Here is a 20,250-nt window from a genome sequence, read left to right as displayed (position 1 = left end):
ATCAAAACCACAATGAGATATCATCTCACACCTGTTAGGATATCTATTATCAAAAAATCAAAGGACAAGAAGTGTTGGTGAAGATGTGGAGAAAAGAGAACCGTTGTACACTTTTGATGGGGATGTAAACTGGTGCAGCCGGTGTGGAAAATAGTATGGAAGTTTGCTTAAAAATTAAAAATAGAACTACTATATGATCCAAAAATCCCACTTCTGGGTATGTATTCACGAAACTGAAATCCAGATATTGAACAGATATTTACACTTCCAGGTTCTTTGCAACATTATTCATAACAGCCAAGATATAGAAACAATTTAAGTGTCCATCGATGGATGAATGGATAAAAACATGTGGTATATACATCAATAGAATATTATTGAACCTTAAAAAAGAAGGAAACCCTGAAATATGTGACAACATGGGTGGACCTAGAGGACACTGTACTAAGTAAAACAAGCTAGACCCAGAAAGACAAATACTACATGATCTCATTTTTTATGAGGAATCTAAAATATCCAACCTTGGGGACTTCCCTGGTGGTTCAGTGGTAAAGAACCTGCCTTGCAATGCAGGGGACGCGGGTTCAATCCCTGGTCGGGGAACTAAGGTCCCACATGCTGCGGGGCAACTAAGCCCATGCGCCACAACTACTGAGCTCGTGTGCCTCAACTAGAGTCCTCATGCTGCAAAACTACAGAGCCCATGCGCTCTGGAGCCTGCGCACCACAACTAGAGAAGAGAAAACCCGCACACCGCAACCAGAGAGAAGGCTGCGCACCGCAACAAAGAGACCACGTGCCATAACGAAAGATCCCGCATGCCTCAATGAAGATCCCACGTGCTGCAACTAAGAGCTGACGCAGCCAAAAATAAATAAAATAAATAAATAATAAATAAATCTTTAAAATATATATATATATGCATAGAGGTATCATTTATAAAAAAAAAAAGATATCCAAACTCATAGGACAGAGAGTAGAATAATGGTTAAGAGGCACTGAGGGGAGCCAGAAAGGGGGAGGTGTCAAAATATACAAATTTCAGTACTGCAAGATGAATAAGTTCTGGAGATCTACTGTACAACATAGGGCCTATTGCTATGATATTGTATTGTGTAGTTAAAATTTTGATAAGAGGGCAGATCTTATATTAAATGTTCTTAACCACAAAAGAAAACAAAAATAAAGGAGTTGGAAGAAACTTTTGGAGGTGATGTATAGATTTACGGCCTTGATTGTGATGATGGTTTCATGCGTGCATACTTATCTCCAGTCTCATCAATTGTATACATTAAGTATGCACAGCTTTTTTTTTTAAATTTATTTTTGGCTGCGTTGGGTCTTCATTGCTGCGCATGGGCTTTCTTTAGTTGCGGCGAGTGGGGGCTACTCTTTGTCATGGTGTGCGGGCTTCTCATTGTGGTGGCTTCTCTTGCTGCGGAGCATGGGCTGTAGGCATGCAGGCTTCAGTAGTTGTGGAGAGCAGGCTTCAGTAGTTGTGACTTGCAGGCTGTAGAGCGCAGGCTCAGTAGTTGTGGCACATGGACTTAGTTGCTCTGCGGCATGTGGGATCTTCCCGGACCAGGGCTCCAACCCATGTCCCCTGCATTGGCAGGCAGATTCTTAACCACTGTGCCACCAGGGAAGTCCCGTATGCACAGTTTTTTGTATGTCAATCATACCTCAATAAGGGGGCTTTTAAAAGCAAAGTGTGCCTTCTTTGAGTCAAAACATGTCTCAGATGAAAACTTTATTGGGTGGAATGATTAGCATATTGGACATTGCGGACAACAGATTAGCAAATTTGAAGATATAATTATAGAAAATTTAAAAAATAAAACACACACAAAAGTAATTCATTTAAATTGAAAACAGCACCAGTGAAGTATGGGATAACTTCAAGCAATCCAGCATGCATATAGTCAGATTTCTGAAGGAGAAGTGTATGTGTGAAAGAGGGATGACAAAAAAGTTTTAAAGAAATTGCCAAAATTTTCCAAATTCCATGAAAACAGACCCAAAAATCTCAGCAAAACCCAAGCACTAGAGACATGAAAAAAACTACACTGAGGCACATAATAATCAAATTGCTCAAAACCATTGTAAAAGAGAAAATCTTAAAAACAGCCAGATGAGAAAAGACAGTTGTATACAGGGAACAAAGATGAAGATAACATAGATTTCTCTTTGGAAATAAGTAAATGAGATCACAATGGCACAATACTTTTAAAGGACTGTGAATAAAAATATGCCAACCTAGAATTCTATACCTATGAAATTATCTTTTGAAAATGAAGTCATACAAAAGATGGTCACCAGCAAATCTGCAGAATAATAATTGGTTAAGTTAGTCTTTCTAAGAGAAGGAAATTATACCAGATGGAAATGTGGATCTAGAAAAAGAAATGTAAATCACCAGAAATAGTAACTACATGGGTAGGTATATAAGATATTCTAAAAATTATTTAAGTTTCTTTGAGAGATAATTAACTCTTTCAACAAAAATTGTAACAATGAACTGTGAGGTTTATAACATATGTACAAGGAAAATGTATGTTAGCAATAACATAAAGGACGGGGGGTAGAAATGGAAGTATACTATTACAAGTTTCTTATATTACATGTGAAGTGGTAAAATATCACTTGACTATAGACAATGATAAGTTAAAGATGTATGTATAAACCCTAAAGCAATCACTGAAATGATAATCAAAGAATAATAGCTACAAAGCCAACAAGGAGATAAAATAGAATCTTCACAATGAGGTGGTAGGAGACTTTTGGGTTGATGTATATTTTCTTTTTAAATAAATAAATAAATTTATTTATTTATTTATTTATTTATTTATTTATTTATTTATTTATTTATTTAGTTTTGGCTGAGTTGGGTCTTTGCTGCTGCTCTCAGGCTTTCTCTAGTTGCCGTGAGCGAGGGGTACTCTTCATTGTGGTGCGCGGGCTTCTTATTGTGGTGGCATAAGGTGACAAGTATTTTGGGAAGTTGATCAGTTAGTTGAAGGCAGCACCAACCTTGGAACTTAGGGCTTCCAATGCAAAATGTTTCAGAGTTTACTACTGGTCCCTTTGTATTCCACTTTCACTGCCACTTCCCTAAGCCATCATTCTCGTTCTCCCGATTTCTGCAACAGTCTCTGTATCCACTTTCCTACTTTGATCTTGGTTTTTCCAATTTCTTTTTCATACAACATCCACAGCTATGAATTATAATATGTAACTAATCAGAACACAGCTGTGATTTTTTTTAGAGCATGTTTAATACTTCTTCATTGTCAATAAGATGAAATCTGAACTTTGTAATATGACCTTCAAGGCCAAGTATGATTCAATCATGGTGTAGAACATACTTCATAAAATTTACTTGTGATTGTCTAATCTCAGAGTTTGGGTTAAAAAGCAAACAAAAGAAAAGAAACATGGTGTTACTCTTCTAGAGGTATTTCCTCTGAAGATGAAAGAGACACATTTCTATCCTGGAAATAAGAGCTAAAAGCACACAATGGATGAGTATTGAAATACCGGAAATGTTGGTTTTAAAATAGGTTATCAGTCGGAAGATAACCTTGTAGGTTTTAAAATAGGTTAGCAATCGGAACACAACCTTGTAGTTGGCAACACAAGTCTACCATAAAAAAATGTTTAAATTATTTTCATTAGTAATATAAATTAGATCGATAAGCAAATAACTTAGATTCCATTGCCTTGAGTCTTTGGAAGAAATCATACAAATGTGGAATAAGTGCTCCTTTTCACTGATGAACACACACATTCTATAGTAACAGTTTTAGGATAAGAACGAATCATAAGTATGCATTATGCAACTGAGGGCTTGGAGCTGGAATAAATTATTTAGAAAATGGGAGCATTGGTCAGCTGTGGGATGCTGTGGTTATTCCCTCTCCTTAGAGGATGGTATGAAAGCTAAAACAGTTCTATTTCTTTCAGCATGGAAGTGATTCATACATGTGTAGCTAAGCTATCCAAAAACAGCAATTAAGAGCACATCTGATGCAAACCATATATATCCCAATATGAAGGGTTCTATAACCATTATTTCTTTGAGGTAGGCATGAAGGACATATAGACCTGAGCACTGGTACTGTTTCCATCATTTCCTTCATAACCACAATCTTCTATCATTTTAATTATACAAATGCCTTTTGGTAAATAGTTGCTAATTCTGTTGAATAATGTTTATGGCCAAATGGCAGTAAAATAAAGAGCATAAATCACTAAATTTCAGAAATTTTAAGACGTGGTTTAAATCAGAGGGAAGAATGAAAATTTAGTCAGGGATTTCGCAATTAAAATCAAATGTCATCAGTATGTGGGATATTTAGGGAGAAGATATTTATGTTCACCAAGGTGTAAACAGAGATCTTTCATTGCTGGGGATGAGCAAACAGAGATCAAGTGAGGTCTGCCACAGACTTTCCACTACAACTATGTGGACTACTACATTGTCTGAAATGAAGACAAATGGTTTTCTGAAGCTATCCACTCCAAGACCATTTCTGAAGCTATCCACTCCAAGACCATTTGATTTTTTTATCTTGATATTTTCATTCTCCACATTATCTTTTTCAGAGCCTGGTGGACCTGCTTGTTCCGTAGAGTGTAGATGACAGGGTTCAGCATCAGGGTCACCACCGTGTTCACAGGGCCAGCCTCCTTACTGGAATCCAGCCTCTTCACCTGCTTTGGTTTCACATATATAAAGACACAGCTGATGTACATCAGAGAGAGAACAATGAGGTGAGAGGAGCAGGTGGAGAAAGCTTTCTGTCGCTCCTTGGCTGACGGGAGTCCCATGATTGTGACTACTTTATGTTGCTGTATGCAATGATGGTTATAATAAGGGATGCCAAAATGACAAACAAAGCAAGGTCGAAGATCAACATTTCAACTGATCTGGTGTCAGAACAGGAGAGATGGATCAGGGGGCCGAGGTCACAGAAGTGAGGGATGACATGGGGGCCACAGAAGGATAAGTGGGACACATTTACCACCAAACCAGAAATGAGAGTGAAGCCCAAAGCACAGCAGGCTGTGAACAGGAGGAAACAAGTCTTCAGGATTGTGAAGATCGGGTAATGCAGAGGCTTGCAAATGGCCAAGTATCGGTCCAGAGATATCACTACTATGAGGACGAAACCTGCTGCTCCCAGAAATACTAACACAAAGGCTTGTGTGAGACAGGCAGCAAAAGAAATTGTTTGCCTAAAAGAAAGATGACCAACAATTTACAAATAACAGCACTTGTGAAACAACACTGAAAGAAGGAGAAAATGCTGAGGAAAAAGTACATAGGCGTCTGGAGCCGGGAGTCAAAATAAGTGATGGTGACTATGAGCTCATTGCCTGCAATGGATGCCAGGTATGCCAGCACGTGCACCAGGAAGAGGACCTTTCCCAGGTACTGGTCAGTAGGAAACCCCTCCAAGGTGAATTCTTGGACAGTTGTCTCATCCCTCATTTCCATCAACATCTCTTTCCACAGCAGCATCATCTGTGGGTCTTAACCTACAATAAAGACATCACAGCGAGCACAAAGGCTTTAGAGGAGCACAAGATCAAGATACTTAACTACCCAAGAAGGTGGCTACATAGATAGCAAAGTAGTCCAGTTAGTTGGTTATTCAATCAGAAGGACATGACTTCAATACTAGCCCAATACTGAGTTCTAATCCCTGAGAAATCGGTTATCTTTGGAAAGTTAGTTAACCTTTGTGAACTTTATTTTCACTCTGTGTAAAAAGAAGATAAGATCTACCTGTTCACGTACTGGTGAGAATGAAATAAAATAGAGCATGTAATTCACTTGTCATGTGATTCAATGATTCTTTTTTTAATTTTTTAACATCTTTATTGGAGTATAATTGCTTTACAATGGTGTGTTATTTTCTGCTTTATAACAAAGTGAATCAGTTATACATATACATATGTTCCCATATCTTTTCCCTCTTGCGTCTCCCTCCCTCCCACCCTCCCTATCCCTCCCCTCTAGGTGGTCACAAAGCACCGAGCTGATCTCCCTGTGCTATGCAGCTGCTTCCCACTAGCTATCTATTTTACGTTTGGTAGTGTATATATGTCCATGCCACTCTCTCACTTTGTCACAGCTTACCCTTCCCCCTCCCCATATCCTCAAGTCCATTCTCTAGTAGGTCTGTGTCTTTATTCCCATCTTGCCCCTAGGTTCTTCATGACCATTTTTTTTTCTTAGATTCCATATATATGTGTTAGCGTACGGTATTTGTTTTTCTCTTTCTGACTTACTTCACTCTGTATGACAGACTCTAGGTCCATCCACCTCACTACAAATAACTTAATTTTGTTTCTTTTTATGGCTGAGTAATATTCCATTGTATATATGTGCCACATCTTCTTTATCCATTCATCTGTTGATGGACACTTAGGTTGCTTCCATGTCCTGGCTATTATAAATAGAGCTGCAATGAACATTTTGGTACATGACTCTTTTTGAATTATGGTTTCTCAGGGTATATGCCCAGTAGTGGGATTGCTGTGTCGTATGGTAGTTCTATTTTTAGTTTTTTAAGGAACCTCCATACTGTTCTCCATAGTGGCTGTATCAATTTACATTCCCACCAACAGTGCAAGAGTGTTCCCTTTTCTCCACACCCTCTCCAGCATTTATTGTTTGTAGATTTTTTGATGATGGCCATTCTGACTGGTGTGAGATGATATCTCATTGTAGTTTTGATTTGCATTTCTCTAATGATTAATGATGTTGAGCATTCTTTCATGTGTTTGTTGGCAATCTGTATATCTTCTTTGGAGAAATGTCTATTTAGGTCTTCTGCCCATTTCTGGATTGTGTTGTTTGTTTTTTTGTTATTGAGCTGCATGTGCTGCTTGTAAATTTTGTAGATTAATCCTTTGTCAGTTGCTTCATTTGCAAATATTTTCTCCCATTCTGAGGGTTGTCTTTTGGTCTTGTTTATGGTTTCCTTTGCTGTGCAAAAGCTTTGAAGTTTCATTAGGTTCCATTTGTTTATTTTTGCTTTTATTTCCATTTCTCTAGGAGCTGGGTCAAAAAGGATCTTGCTGTGATTTATGTCATAGGGTGTTCTGCCTATGTTTTCCTCTAAGAGTTTGATAGTGTCTGGCCTTGCATTTAGGTCTTTAATCCATTTTGAGTTTATTTTTGTGTATGGTGTTAGGGAGTGTTCGAATTTCATACTTTTACATGTACCTGTCCAGTTTTCCCAGCACCACTTATTGAAGAGGCTGTCTTTTCTCCACTGTATATGCTTGCCTCCTTTATCAAAGATAAGGTGACCATATGTGCGTGGGTTTATCTCTGGGCTTTCTATCCTGTTCCATTGATCTATATTTCTGTTTCTGTGCCAGTACCATACTGTCTTGATTACCGTAGCTTTGTAGTATAATCTGAAGTCAGGGAGCCTGATTCCTCCAGCTCCATTTTTCGTTCTCAAGATTGCTTTGGCTATTCGGGGTCTTTTGTGTTTCCATACAAATTGTGAAATTTTTTGTTCTAGTTCTGTGAAAAATGCCAGTGGTAGTTTGATAGGGATTGCATTGAATCTGTAGATTGCTTTGGGTAGTAGAGTCATTTTCACAATGTTGATTCTTCCAATCCAAGAATGTGGTATATCTCTCCGTCTATTTGTATCATCTTTAATTTCTTTCATCAGTGTCTTATAATTTTCTGCATACAGGTCTTTTGTCTCCTTAGGTAGGTTTATTCCTAGGTATTTTATTCTTTTTGTTGCAATGGTAAATGGGAGTGTTTTCTTAATTTCACTTTCAGATTTTTCATCATTAGTGTATAGGAATGTAAGAGATTTCTGTGCATTAATTTTGTATCCTGCTACTTTACCAAATTCATTGATTAGCTCTAGTAGTTTTCTGGTAGCATCTTTAGGATTCTCTATGTATAGTGTCATGTCATCTGCAAACAGTGACAGCTTTACTTCTTCTTTTCTGATTTGGATTCCTTTTATTTCTTTTTCTTCTCTGATTGCTGTGGCTAAAACTTCCAAAACTATGTTGAATAATAGTGGTGAGAGTGGGCTACCTTATCTTGTTCCTGATCTTAGAGGAAATGCTTTCAGTTTTTCACCATTGAGAATGCTGTTGGCTGTGGGTTTGTCATATATGGCCTTTATTATGTTGAGGTAAGTTCCCTCTACGCCTACTTTCTGGAGAGTTTTTTATCATAAATGGGTGTTGAATTTTGTCAAAAGCTTTTTCTGCATCTATTGAGATGATCATATGGTTTTTCTCCTTCAATTTGTCAATATGGTGTATCACATTGATTGATTTATGTATACTGAAGAATCCTTGCATTCCTGGGATAAACCCCACTTGATCATGGTGTATGATCCTTTTAATGTGCTGTTGGATTCTGTTTGCTAGTATTTTGTTGAGGATTTTTGCATCTATGTTCATCGGTGATATTGGCTTGTAATTTTCTTTCTTGTGACATCTTTGGCTGGTTTTGGTATCAGGGTGATGGTGGCTTCGTAGAATGAGTTTGGGAGTGTTCCTCCCTCTGCTCTATTTTGGAAGAGTTTAAGAAGGATAGGTGTTAGCTCTTCTCTAAATGTTTGATAGAATTCGCCTGTGAAGCCATCTGGTCCTGGGCTTTTGTTTGTTGGAAGATTTTTCATCACAGTCTCAATTTCAGTGCTCGTGATTGGTCTGTTTATATTTTCTATTTCTTCCTGGTTCAGTCTTGGAAGGTTGTGCTTTTCTAAGAATTTGTCCATTTCTTCCAGGTTGTCCATTTTATTGGCATATAGTTGCTTGTAGTAATCTCTCATGATCCTTTGTATTTCTGCAGTGTCAGTGGTTACTTCTCCTTTTTCATTTCTAATTCTATTGAGCCGTCTCCCTTTTTTTCTTGATGAGTCTGGCTAATGGTTTATCAATTTTGTTTATCTTCTCAAAGAACGACCTTTTAGTTTTATTGATCTTTGCTATTGTCTCCTTCATTTCTTTTTCATTTATTTCTGATCTGATCTTTATGATTTCTTTCCTTCTAACTTCAGGGGTTTTTTTTGTTTTTCTTTCTCTAATTGCTTTAGGTGTAAGATTAGGTTGTTTATTTGAGATGTTTTTTGTTTCTTGAGGTGGGATTGCGTTGCTATAAACTTCCCTCTTAGAACTGCTTTTGCTGCAACCCATAGGTTTTTGGGTCATCATGTTTTGTCATTTGTTTCTAGGTATTTTTGATTTCCTCTTTGATTTCTTCAGTGATCTCTTGGTTATTAAGTAGTGTAGTAGTGTAGTAAGTAGTAGTGTATTGTTTAGCCTCCATGTGTTTGTATTTCTTACAGATTTTTTCCTGTAACTGATATCTAGTCTCATAGTGTTGTGGTCAGAAAAGATACTTGATATGATTTCAATTTTCTTAAATTTATCAAGGCTTGAATTGTGACCCAAGATATGATCTATCCTGGATAACATTCTGTGAGCACTTGAGAAGAAAGTGTATTCTGTTGTTTTTGGATGGAATGTCCTGTAAATAAGTCCATTTTGTTTAATGTATCATGTAAAGCCGGTGTTTCCTTATTTATTTTCATTTTGGATGATATGTCCATTGGTGAAAGTGGGGTGTTAATGTCCGCTACTATGATTGTGTTACTGTCGATTTCCCCTTTTATGGCTGTTAGCATTTGCCTTATGTATTGGGGTGCTCCTATGTTGGGTGCATAAATATTTACAATTGTTATATCTTCTTCTTGGATTGATCCCTTGATCATTATGTAGTGTCCTTGTCTCTTGTAATAGTCTTTATTTTAAAGTCTATTTTGTCTTATATGAGAATTGCTACTCCAGCTTTCTTTTGATTTCCATTTGCATGGAATATCTTTTTCCATCCCCTCACTTTCAGTCTGTATGTGTCCCTAGGTCTGAAGTGGTTCACTTGTAGACAGCATATATATGGGTCTTGTTTTTGTATCCATTCAGCCAGTCTATGTCTTTTGGTTGGAGCATTTAATCCATTTACATTTAAGGTAGTTATCAATATGTATGTTTCTATTACCATTTTCTTAATTGTTTTGTGTTTGTTATTGTGGGTCTTTTCCTTCTCTTGTTTTTCCTGCCTAGAGACGTTCCTTTAGCATTTGTTGTAAAGCTCGTTTGGTGGTGCTGAATTCTCTTAGCTTTTGCTTGTCTGTAAAGGTTTTAATTTCTCCGTCGAATCTGAATGAGTTCCTTGCTGGGTAGAGTAATCTTGTTTGTAGGTTTTTCCCATTTATCACTTTAAATATGTCCTGTCACTCCCTTCTGGCTTTCAGAGTTTCTGCTGAAAGATCAGCTGTTTACCTTATGGGGATTCCCTTGTATATTATTTGTTGTTTTTCCCTTGCTGCTTTTAATATTTTTCCTTTGTATTTAATTTGTTATAGTTTGATTAATATGTGTCTTGGCATGTTCTTCGTTGGATTTATCCTGTATGGGACTCCCTGCGCTTCCTGGACTTGATTAGCTACTTCCTTTCCCATATTAGGGAATTTTTCAACTATAATCTCTTCAAATATTTTCTCAGTCCCTTTCTATTATTTTTTAATTTTAAAAATTTATTTTATTTATTTATTTTTGGCTGCATTGGGTTTTAGTTGCTGTGAGTGGGTTTTTCTCTAGTTGCGGCGAGTGGGGGCTACTCTTCATTGCACACGGGCTTCTCATTGCAGTGGCTTCTCTTGTTGTGGAGCACGGGCTCTAGGCACACGGCCTTCAGTAGTTGTGGCACTCAGGCTCAGTAGCTGTGGCTCGCGGGCTCTAGAGCACAGGCTCAGTAGTTGTGGTGCATGGGCTTAGTTGCTCCGCGGCATGTGGGATCTTCCCAGACCAGGGCTCGAACCCGTGTTCCCTGCATTGGCAGGCAGATTCTTAACCACTGTGCCAGCAGGTAAGTCCTAGTCCCTTTCTTTTTCTCTTCTTCTTCTGGGACCCCTATAATTTGAATGTTGGTGCATTTAATGTTGTCCCAGAGGTCTCTGAGACTGTCCTCAATTCTTTTCATTCTTTTTTCTTTATTCTGCTCTGCAGTAGTTATTTCCACTATTTTATCCAGGTCACTTATCCATTCTTCTACCTCAGTTATTCTGCTATTGATTCCTTCTAGAGAATTTTTAATTTCATTTATTATGTTTTTCATCATTGTTTGTTTGCTCTTCAGTTCTTCTAGGTCCCTGTTAAATGTTTCTTGTATTTTCTCCATTCTATTTCCAAGATTTTGGATCATCTTTACTATCATTACTCTGAATTCTTTTTCTGGTAGACTGCCTATTTCCTCTTCATTTGTTTGGTCTGGTGGGTTTTTACCTTGCTTCTTCATCTGCTGTGTGTTTCCCTGTCTTCTCATGATCCTTTGGTTCTTAAGGTACAAATAAATCCAGACTTAAGGGAATCTATGCAACCAAGGTAGACTCAGCCAGGGAGTCAGGAGAGCTGAAGGCTGTGTGTAGAGTCAACACTCATTCTTATTGTCCCAATTCTCCAAGTCTCCTCTCTCTCTGAGGTCAAAGAGGATGGGGTTGTTACTTTTGTTTCTGATAGCCATAAAAGTGGATTCATCTCACATGGTCTAGGATGTGGTAACAAGATTTTAAATAGAGACATTCAAAAGGACATGGGTCTTTTGTTCCTGTTTAACCTTGAGTAAATTACTGGAATTCTTTGTTTATAATAGGAAATATCTATTGGGGTCTGAATTGTTTCCTCCCCAAAGTCATATGGGAAAGCCCTAACCCCCAGTGTGACTGTATTGGTAGATAGGGCCTTTAAGGATGGAATTCAGATTAAATGAGGTCATAAGGGTGGGGTCCTAATCTAATAGGACTAGACTGGTATCCTTTTAAGAGACACTAGAGAATGAAATCTCTCTCTCTGCTCCAGTGCATGGAGTGAGGAAAGGCCAAGTGAGGACACAGTGAGAAGGCAGATGTCTGGAAAGTAGGAAGATATTCCTCACTGGAAACCATCTCTGTTGGAACCTTGAACATGGGCTTCTGGTCTCCAGAACTGTGAGAAAATAAACATCTGCTGTTTAAGCCACTAAGTCAGATATCTTTTTATGGCAGCCCAAGCAGACTAGTATACATCTAACGTATATAAAGCATCTGGCAAAGAGTGGCACAAATATTGAGTTCCTTCTTCAATATCTTCTACACTTCAGACACAGATATTCAATCTCCCATTATATTTTTCACCCAGATACTCCAAGCATCTCAAGATCAGCACTTCCTAAAGCAAATTAATCATCCTCTCCCCCAAACCTCCTAGTCACCTAGGCTGGAAACCTCCATCATCTTGTTTCCTCTCTTGCTTGCACCTCAAGTCTGATGTGTCTCCAGGCCTGTCCACTGTTACCACAGTATCTCTTACTTCTCTCCTCCCTGCACTCCCTACTCCATAGCCCTGCTTTAAACATTTCTTTCAACTTGGACTATTACAAGAGTACTCTTGACTCTCAGGGACACCAAGTGGTCTCTGTGACCCAAGTGTCTACCTTTCAAATCATATAGAAAAGAGTCTCTCCAAATTACCAACTTCACATCTCTTCCCAAAAACTTCACTGACTTTTGGAGGATCTGGAATTGCTTGGTCACAAAACTGATATATATATAAAAGTCTGTTTTAAAGTCTACCAAGTCCTAAAAATGTTCCAGATATGGTTTTAAGGGGAAAAACACAGTTTTGGGTGACTTAAAAGTTGAAAATGACATTAGTTTTCTAAAACCATATAGATTCTATGTGTATTTTATACTTCAAAGAGCATAACAGAAGAATCTGGTCATTACAAAATAATCATCCAATTTAGAGGAGGATGAGGTAAGTGGCCTTCCCAGGTTCCTTCAGACCATGAGAATCTGATTGCTTAGAGTTTGATGGTATTTTATACATTTGTCCTTTCACTACCTATTTAATTAATTCATTCAACAAATATAAGTGTGTGCTATGTGCAAGGCTGAAGAATGAATTATGCAATGAGCAAGGACTTTCCAAAGAATAGAGAAGACTGAAGAAGAGGGAGAGGGATGGCAGACAGGGAAAGTGAAGTTCTAGGTGGGACTCTAGCTAGGTTGCCATGGAAGCTGACAGCCAACCTGGAAACTTTCCAGAACTAACTTTTTACCTCTTTCTCTAACCTTCTTTCTGTACTTCCTTCTTGGCCTTTCTTCATTAAAACTTTCAATTGAATGACTACTATAAGCCAGGAGTTCACTGTCTAGTAGGTGAGAGGGAGAATGAGAAAGAGATTGAAACATGGATCATTACACTTCAGTTAAAGGAAGAACATCTAAGGAAGTTTCAAAGCCTACTTTCTGGAGGCCTCTCAGAATAGATACTAGTCAAAGCAGAATAAGCAAAGGTACAGAGCAATTTGGAGTTGATGTCATTAAGTGTGGGGCAGGGAATGAAAGGTAACTTGTGCCCCAAGGCAGGAAGTGAAGCCTGTAGGTCCAGTGAGCCAGGTGGGTCTCTTCTGGGAGATTTTTCTTCTGGCTGGCTATTATTTCTCATTGGATCATCCATTAGCTTCTAACCTGTGCTCCAAAAACCTTCATGCATCCCATCTTATTAAATCATTTCACTCTTAAGGTTGATATTTAAAGCTCTCCTGGAGGCCTATTCCAGCCTTATCTCTCACAACTCTTAGATGAAACTGGACTGTCACTAAAGCAGCCACTTGCTATTCTCTGAGCAGATTCTTCTGTGCTATGCAGCTTCTGCTCCATCATGTACCTCTGCCTCTCACCATACCAGGCTCTCTCCCTCTGCCACCCCCTCCTCCAACACAGACACAGTCACACACAGAGCCTTCAAAACACAGTTCAGGTGTGGCAAACTGGTAAGAAGTGTTGTGAACTTTAAAATCTGTTTCTCTTGAAAAATCAAAAGACCTGGCATATCTGGTCCAGAATCTCTGCATGGCATTAACTGGCTAAAACTGAGTCAGGGTTATCCTTTTAGATGGGCATATGCACTTCAGTTTACAGCACTCAGCTCTTCTCACTTCATTTACATTAGCTACCTGGCCTCTACAGACTTTCGGGCTTCTATTCCCTAACCTAATGTAAATGTCATCCCTTTCAAGATCCCTTCCTTCTTCCCTGTACCAGATGTAAATTCTCCCAATTTGAATGGCAGTCCTACTGTATATTCATGACCTGTACTTTTAGTATTACCTTAAAAAAAAAATTACCTTTTCTACCAGTCTTTTACACATGGCCAGTATTCAACAAATATTTCTCAACAGAATGACAGCACTTTACTTCCCTAACATGGGGAATAAATACTGTTTGTGGCTATGCATTTCTATTTTGAAGATGTACTTCCGCTACCTGCCAAAAAAAATCATACAAATACTTACATTTCCCTTAGGAACTTATTAGATGGTTCTTGCCCCTTATAGGTATCCCTTTCTCTCAGGAGTATTGACTCAGTCAAAATAAAATTGAACTCACCTTTAAATTTGTGGGAGTAATACTTTTGCCACTGACAATTTTAGATTTGATTCAATAGCTTCTCTGCCTCTGAAGACATAAGTCGATCAGTAAAATCTAAACAATGTCTTTTGTAAAAGATAACTGTGATCACTTCATAAGGCATACCTTGTTTTATTGTGCTTTGCTTTACTGCTTTTTTTTTTTAAAACAAATTGAAGGTTTGTGTCAACCCTACATCAAACGAGTCTATTGGTGCCATTTTTCCAACAGCACTTGTTCACTTCATTTTTCTGTGCCATATTTTGGCAATTCTTGCAATATTTCAAACATTTTCATTATTGTTATATTTGTTACATGATCTGTGATCAGTGATCTTTGACGTTACTGCTATGACTCACTGAAGGCTCAGATGATGGTTAGCATTTTTTAGCAATAAAGTATTTTTAATTAAGGTATTACATTGTTCTTTAGACATCATGCTATTGCAGTTAATGGACTACAGTACAGTTAAACATAACTTCTATATGTACTGGGAAATCAGAAAATTCAAGTGACTCACTTCATCATGACATTTGCTTTATTGTGGTACTCCAAGGCATGCCTGTACTGACAAAACACTTTGTGGATATCCTATTGGATGAAACTTCTGTCAACAAAGCCATCTTCTATGACTCTGCACTCAAATACAAGGCCATGAGGGAGGCAAAGTTCAAGTTTGAGACAATCAAAGACAGGAAAAATAAGTGATTCTTCCAAAGGCTGTGATTTTAGATGTTGCCTACAACATCAAAACAATTTCCCAAGAGAAAAATAAAGAGAAGGTAGTAGTATCCAAAATACTCCATTAAAAAAATTTTTTTATGGATAACTGTCATTATGAGTACAGCAGAAACTGTTATGATTTGAAAGATACAAAAAAAAAATCAGAAGAATGTTAGCATTCAATAGAAATTAAAACCTAAGCTGAAGGCTAATCAAAATGTTTCGTACTCGGCATTGTTCTGATGAAAGATAAGAAATTTGTTTGTTTAGTTTTGTAAATAATTCATATAATTCAGAAAAAGTTAAACTTAGATTCCAAAGGAGCTACAATGCACCAACACTTGACTTTTTAAAAACCTCACTTTGCTACAGGCAAACATTTAAGATAATCAGGGTTATATAAAGCTCTCAAAGGGGAAGGCAGGAAGGCAAGTAAATTGTAGATTTTTAATTTGCAAGTTGAGATGGTTTTGGAAAAATAATTTTGGTTTAATTATTTATTCACATAGATCTAAAAGGCTAGCTCAGTTTGTCAGAGCACAAGAGAATGCCAGAAGTCAAAGCCATGGGGATGGACTAACATAAATCCATTCTAATTTCTGGAAAACAAGTGACACGGCGTAACACCATCACAAAGGATAGTATTAGCAGGAATAGGAGACCTGCGGTCTAATTCAGTTCTCTCTTTGGCTTCTAGAGTATCACTTACTAAGAATTTAGTGAAAAACAGGGAAATTCTACTCCTTTAATTAATAATTATCCATAAGCAGCAGGAAAGAAACAAAGGAAAGCTAACATAGAGTGATGCACCTCGTGGATTAAACATTTGTGAACATGAATTCATTTTAATATGTTGAATCTTGAGCCATACTTACAAACCAATGGCTAATACACTACAAAACTTTACAAACATAAAATCTCATCTACTACAGAACTCCAAAACTAATGGAATTAATTTCTTCTCCCTTTTAAGTATTCCTTCCACAGAAATTCCTGAAACTGCGTAGTCATTGGAACTACACTTCTACACGTGTCATCAAAACATGACTGTTTTGTCAAAATGATTCAAGAAGCAATTTCGAACGAGATCAAGGAGCTTATATTCTCTCAAAACACATTTTCAATTCTTTGTACTCCAGGTTACATAAAAAATAAGGAAGGCTGGACTCAATGTAATTTCTCTCAGCCCAATGTCATTAAACTCCCAATGTCTCCATGCTAGGAAAGGATACAGTATTTAAGTGCACTATTAAAAAATATCTCCAGTTCTAAAAGAAATGCTTTTTATTTTTTAAAAGAGGGCTGATGCAGTGCCCTTTACTTAGCGGAGACCAGCCACTGACTTCCTTCCTTTACCAGCTTTCCAAGATGATACTAAGTGAGTTTTTGCCCTAATATTTTTGCCCCGGGTTTTACGAGGCTTCTCTTCTTTGTGCACCTTCATGTGCTGCCTAAGATGAGAGCTCTGGCTGAAGCATTTGCCACATTCACTGCACTGGTAGGGTTTCTCCCCTGTGTGGGTTCTCTGATGTTGAATGAGGTGGGAACTCTGGCTGAAACATCGGCCACATTCATCACACTGATAGGGTTTTTCTCCAGTATGAATTCTCTGGTGCTGAATGAGATTTGAGCTCTGTTTAAACCTTTCTCCACACTCATCACATTTGTAGGGCTTTTCCCCAGTATGGATCCGTCGATGCTGAATGAGATTAGAACTCTGAAAGAAACTTTTTCCACAATCAGCACATTTATGGGATTTCTTTCCAGTATGGATCTTCTGGTGTTGAAAAAGAGTTGAGCTCTGAGTGAAACTCTTTTCACATTCGACACATTTATAAGGCTTCTCTTCCAAGCTTCTTCTCAGTCTACTCAAGCTTGATTCAAAGCGAACAGTCATTCCCCATCTCTGCCGCTGCCGGCCTGTTTTGCGCTGGTTCTCATAGACTTTTCCTTGGCTTGAGCTCCGAGATATACCTCCCTTAGGTTTTCCTAACCGCATGGTGAAGAGCCAAATGTATTCTTAAGAGTCTACACTCTTCTTCTGAATGAATGTTTCACTTCCTAGAGCTACACAGCTCAGAATTTTCTATGTGTAGAAGAAAAAAATAAAAAACAAATTATAGATGATTTGTTAATTATTCAACTTTAATACCTCTTCAGCCCATCAAAACTGCATCCATTTTTAAATTAAATATCGTATATTAAGGCATATATATGGAATCTGAAAAAATTGGTATAGACGATCTTATTTACAAAGCAGAAACAGAGACACAGACATAGAGAGAGAACAAACATGAATACAAGGGGGAAAGGGGGGGTGGGTGGGATGAACTGGGAGATCGGGATTGACATATATACACTACTGATACTATGTATAAAATACATAACTAATGAGAAACTACTGTATAGCACAAGGAACTCTACTCAGTGCTCTGTGGTGATCTAAATGGGAAGGAAATCCAAAAAAGAGGGGATATATGTATATATATATATATGCTGTATATGTATATATACATATGTATATATGTATTTGCTGTACGGTAGAAACTAACACAACATTGTAAAGCAACTATACTCCAATAAAAAAATTTTTTTAATGTATTCAATATATATGAAAACAAAGACAATTCTGGCAAAAAATACTTGCAAAATAATTCTAATAATTCCAGAGTCCAAACTTAATGAATATAACCAAATTTACCTTTGGAGTTTTTGTCTGTTGCGACAGGACAAAAAAAAAAAAAAAAGTGATAATATGAAATCTAAAATTTTGTTGGACAATAACAAATGAGATTAAAAAGTGGAGACAATGTAACATCTTAATGGGAATAAAAGAACTCCAAAAGACAATCAAAATTTGGGTAACAGATTATCATTATATTTTAATATTTACTCCAATGTTAAACTTATACTCATGGGTGACTCATTAAGGTGTCCAAATTAGAAAGAAATGACAAATCATACTACTTTGTTAAATATTTCTGTTTATCCTTGTTTGTTTAGCCATTCTACTTTCACAGGCTTTAGAGAGCAACTGAGTTCTAACTTTGTAGCATAAGTTGTTTTGAATATAAGAACTACTCTATAAGGAGTGGAAAATTTCTGTGAATCTATTCAATAAATACTGGATGAGGAAAATGTCAATGAAGAGATATTTCATAATTATTTCCTCTAGATTCCAATGATCCAAGAAAGAGGACAATTCTTTGAAAACTTGAAACGAGGAATTTTTTTTTTGAGAAAGAAAAATTTCAAAAGAACTTTTACTTGCTAGTGTAATGAAACAGATAAAAGGTGGTAGGTAAAACACAAGAAGAGGAGGAAAAGAAAGTAAGTTTACATGTAAAAATAGGATGGTATTTTAAAAATACCTAAATGCTACAAAAATTCAAAATTTCAAATAAATTAACTTCATTTAATTACTTATAAGGTTACTTAAAATAATGGCCACAAACAAAGAAGCACAAAGTCCAAATAGGTGACAATGTGGGAAAACCTAGGACTGCAAAGGTAATACAATTATTGGAACTAATTTCCACATCTTATGGTCAGCAAGTAGACTTTAAAATGGTAATAATTACCCTGGGTATCTGCACACAAGCTTACAAAGCAAATAACTGCAAACAAAAATTACATCATTGTTCTTGCCTTTCCATCATCTTATTGTATAATTGAGACTCCAGGCCTGACAGTGCTGAGACTTTGTGTATTTAAGTATATCTGCTGCAATTAAGTTAAGTATCAGGAAGAGCAAACTGCATACAACACAAAATTACAGAGAGAGCACTGCTCATTTCTTAACTTTAGTAAATATTTATAGAACATCTATTACAAGGAGGTATGTCAGGTACATGATGTTGGTGTTCAAAAATAGCTATAATGGTAATTATACACTGAAAAAAACCCCACATTTATTTTTCAACACTATAGAAGTCAGTTTTAGTAGGAAACTCAGAGACTATCTAAACCACCTAGAACACTACAGATGAGGAAATATACCAACAGGCAGCCTGGGTGCCAGTCACTGTGCTATCTTATTTAATTCTCAGAGCAGGTTTACGGGATTATCTTCATTTTACTTCCACTTCTAAGGAAAGGCAGGTATACTTCGGCCAGGTTCCCACCCCCTAGCAGCCTGACCCCAGAGCCTGTATTCTTAGTGGCAGAACTGACTGCAGCCCCAACTTCCAACGCCAAGTCCAGCGCTCCGACTGGTGCTCAGCCTCATTTCACAGCAAGTGCGGGTATTAAGGGAAACGTGAGTGAATGGAGCTGTTGGCCATGCGAATACGCCTCACTGGAATGTGCCTGCTTTCTCGTCCATAAAATGGGGATGACAATAAAGCCACTACATTATCATGGTGTTAGAAGTTTAAATGAGTCTGTAAGTCGCTCAGAACGGCCCTGTGCTACCGAAGCGCTTGGTTCAATCTGTTTTATCCTGACACGCGCCTGATGGAGAGCGTGAGGAATGCGGCTCACGATCCCGGGCCTGTCCTCCTCTGGCCTCAACTCGCCCGGGCTTCCGTTAAAGCCTCCGCTCTCCCGAGGCCTCCGGCTACCACTCCTCGCAGGCCGGGCCCGCCCCGCTCCCTCCGCCCCCGGCGCCAGCCAGCGCAGAGCCCTCGCTGCAGCCGGGAGTTGAGGCCCGAAGCCGCGCCCGGCAACCCGTTGCCCGATCGGCACCGCCCCACTGCGGCCAGCTCGCGCTCCTGAGGCCCCGGCCCACTCACCGCGCCAGCCCGCCGCCGCCGCCCTCGCCCGCTCGCTCGCCCCGCTCCCTTCGCGCCGCCGGAAGTGCAGGCCGAGCCGTTCGCCTCCGCCGCGCGGTCGCTCTAGGATCCTGGCGGAGTGACCCTCTATGCTCACGGGCCCAGCGGAAAAAAGCGACTTTTCGTTTCTTCCTGTCGTTTTATTTTCCTCTCCTACCCCTGAGGCGTCCTGTGGCCCCCAGGACCACAAGACCTGTCGTCTTCTCCCTTTGAGATGGCTCGGAGCCACCCACAGGGCCGACGAG

The 20,250-nt window shown here is 38.4% G+C and overlaps 1 protein-coding gene and 1 pseudogene across 3 annotated transcripts; both read right to left on the bottom strand.

The window, feature by feature from the left end:
- Positions 1 to 1,737: 1,737 nt before the first annotated feature.
- LOC309642256 (olfactory receptor 6C75-like) lies at positions 1,738 to 6,947 on the bottom strand (annotated as a pseudogene). Its single transcript has one exon. The product of its transcript is annotated as an olfactory receptor 6C75-like (transcript).
- Positions 6,948 to 15,030: 8,083 nt separating this feature from the next.
- On the bottom strand, positions 15,031 to 20,101 carry ZNF22 (zinc finger protein 22). 2 transcript variants are annotated; one of them, XM_082423946.1, is made up of 3 exons: positions 19,967 to 19,986; positions 18,815 to 18,953; positions 15,031 to 17,319 (listed from the first exon to the last, which is right to left on the bottom strand). In XM_082423946.1, exon 3 carries the CDS (start codon positions 17,230 to 17,232, stop codon positions 16,555 to 16,557), a length of 678 nt encoding a protein of 225 aa, XP_082280072.1. In that variant the 5' UTR covers positions 17,233 to 17,319; positions 18,815 to 18,953; positions 19,967 to 19,986; the 3' UTR covers positions 15,031 to 16,554. The 2 variants fall into 2 exon arrangements, with proteins under 2 accessions (XP_082280072.1, XP_082280071.1); XM_082423945.1 differs by lacking the exon at positions 18,815 to 18,953 and having other exon boundaries at positions 19,967 to 20,101.
- Between the last annotated feature and the right edge of the window lie 149 nt (positions 20,102 to 20,250).

Source organism: Balaenoptera physalus, assembly GCF_965194825.1.
Source record: "Balaenoptera physalus genome assembly, chromosome: 14".
Taxonomy (NCBI): domain Eukaryota; kingdom Metazoa; phylum Chordata; class Mammalia; order Artiodactyla; family Balaenopteridae; genus Balaenoptera; species Balaenoptera physalus.
Note: the sequence above shows the minus strand (reverse complement) of the source record. Positions and strands in the feature narration are given on the sequence as shown.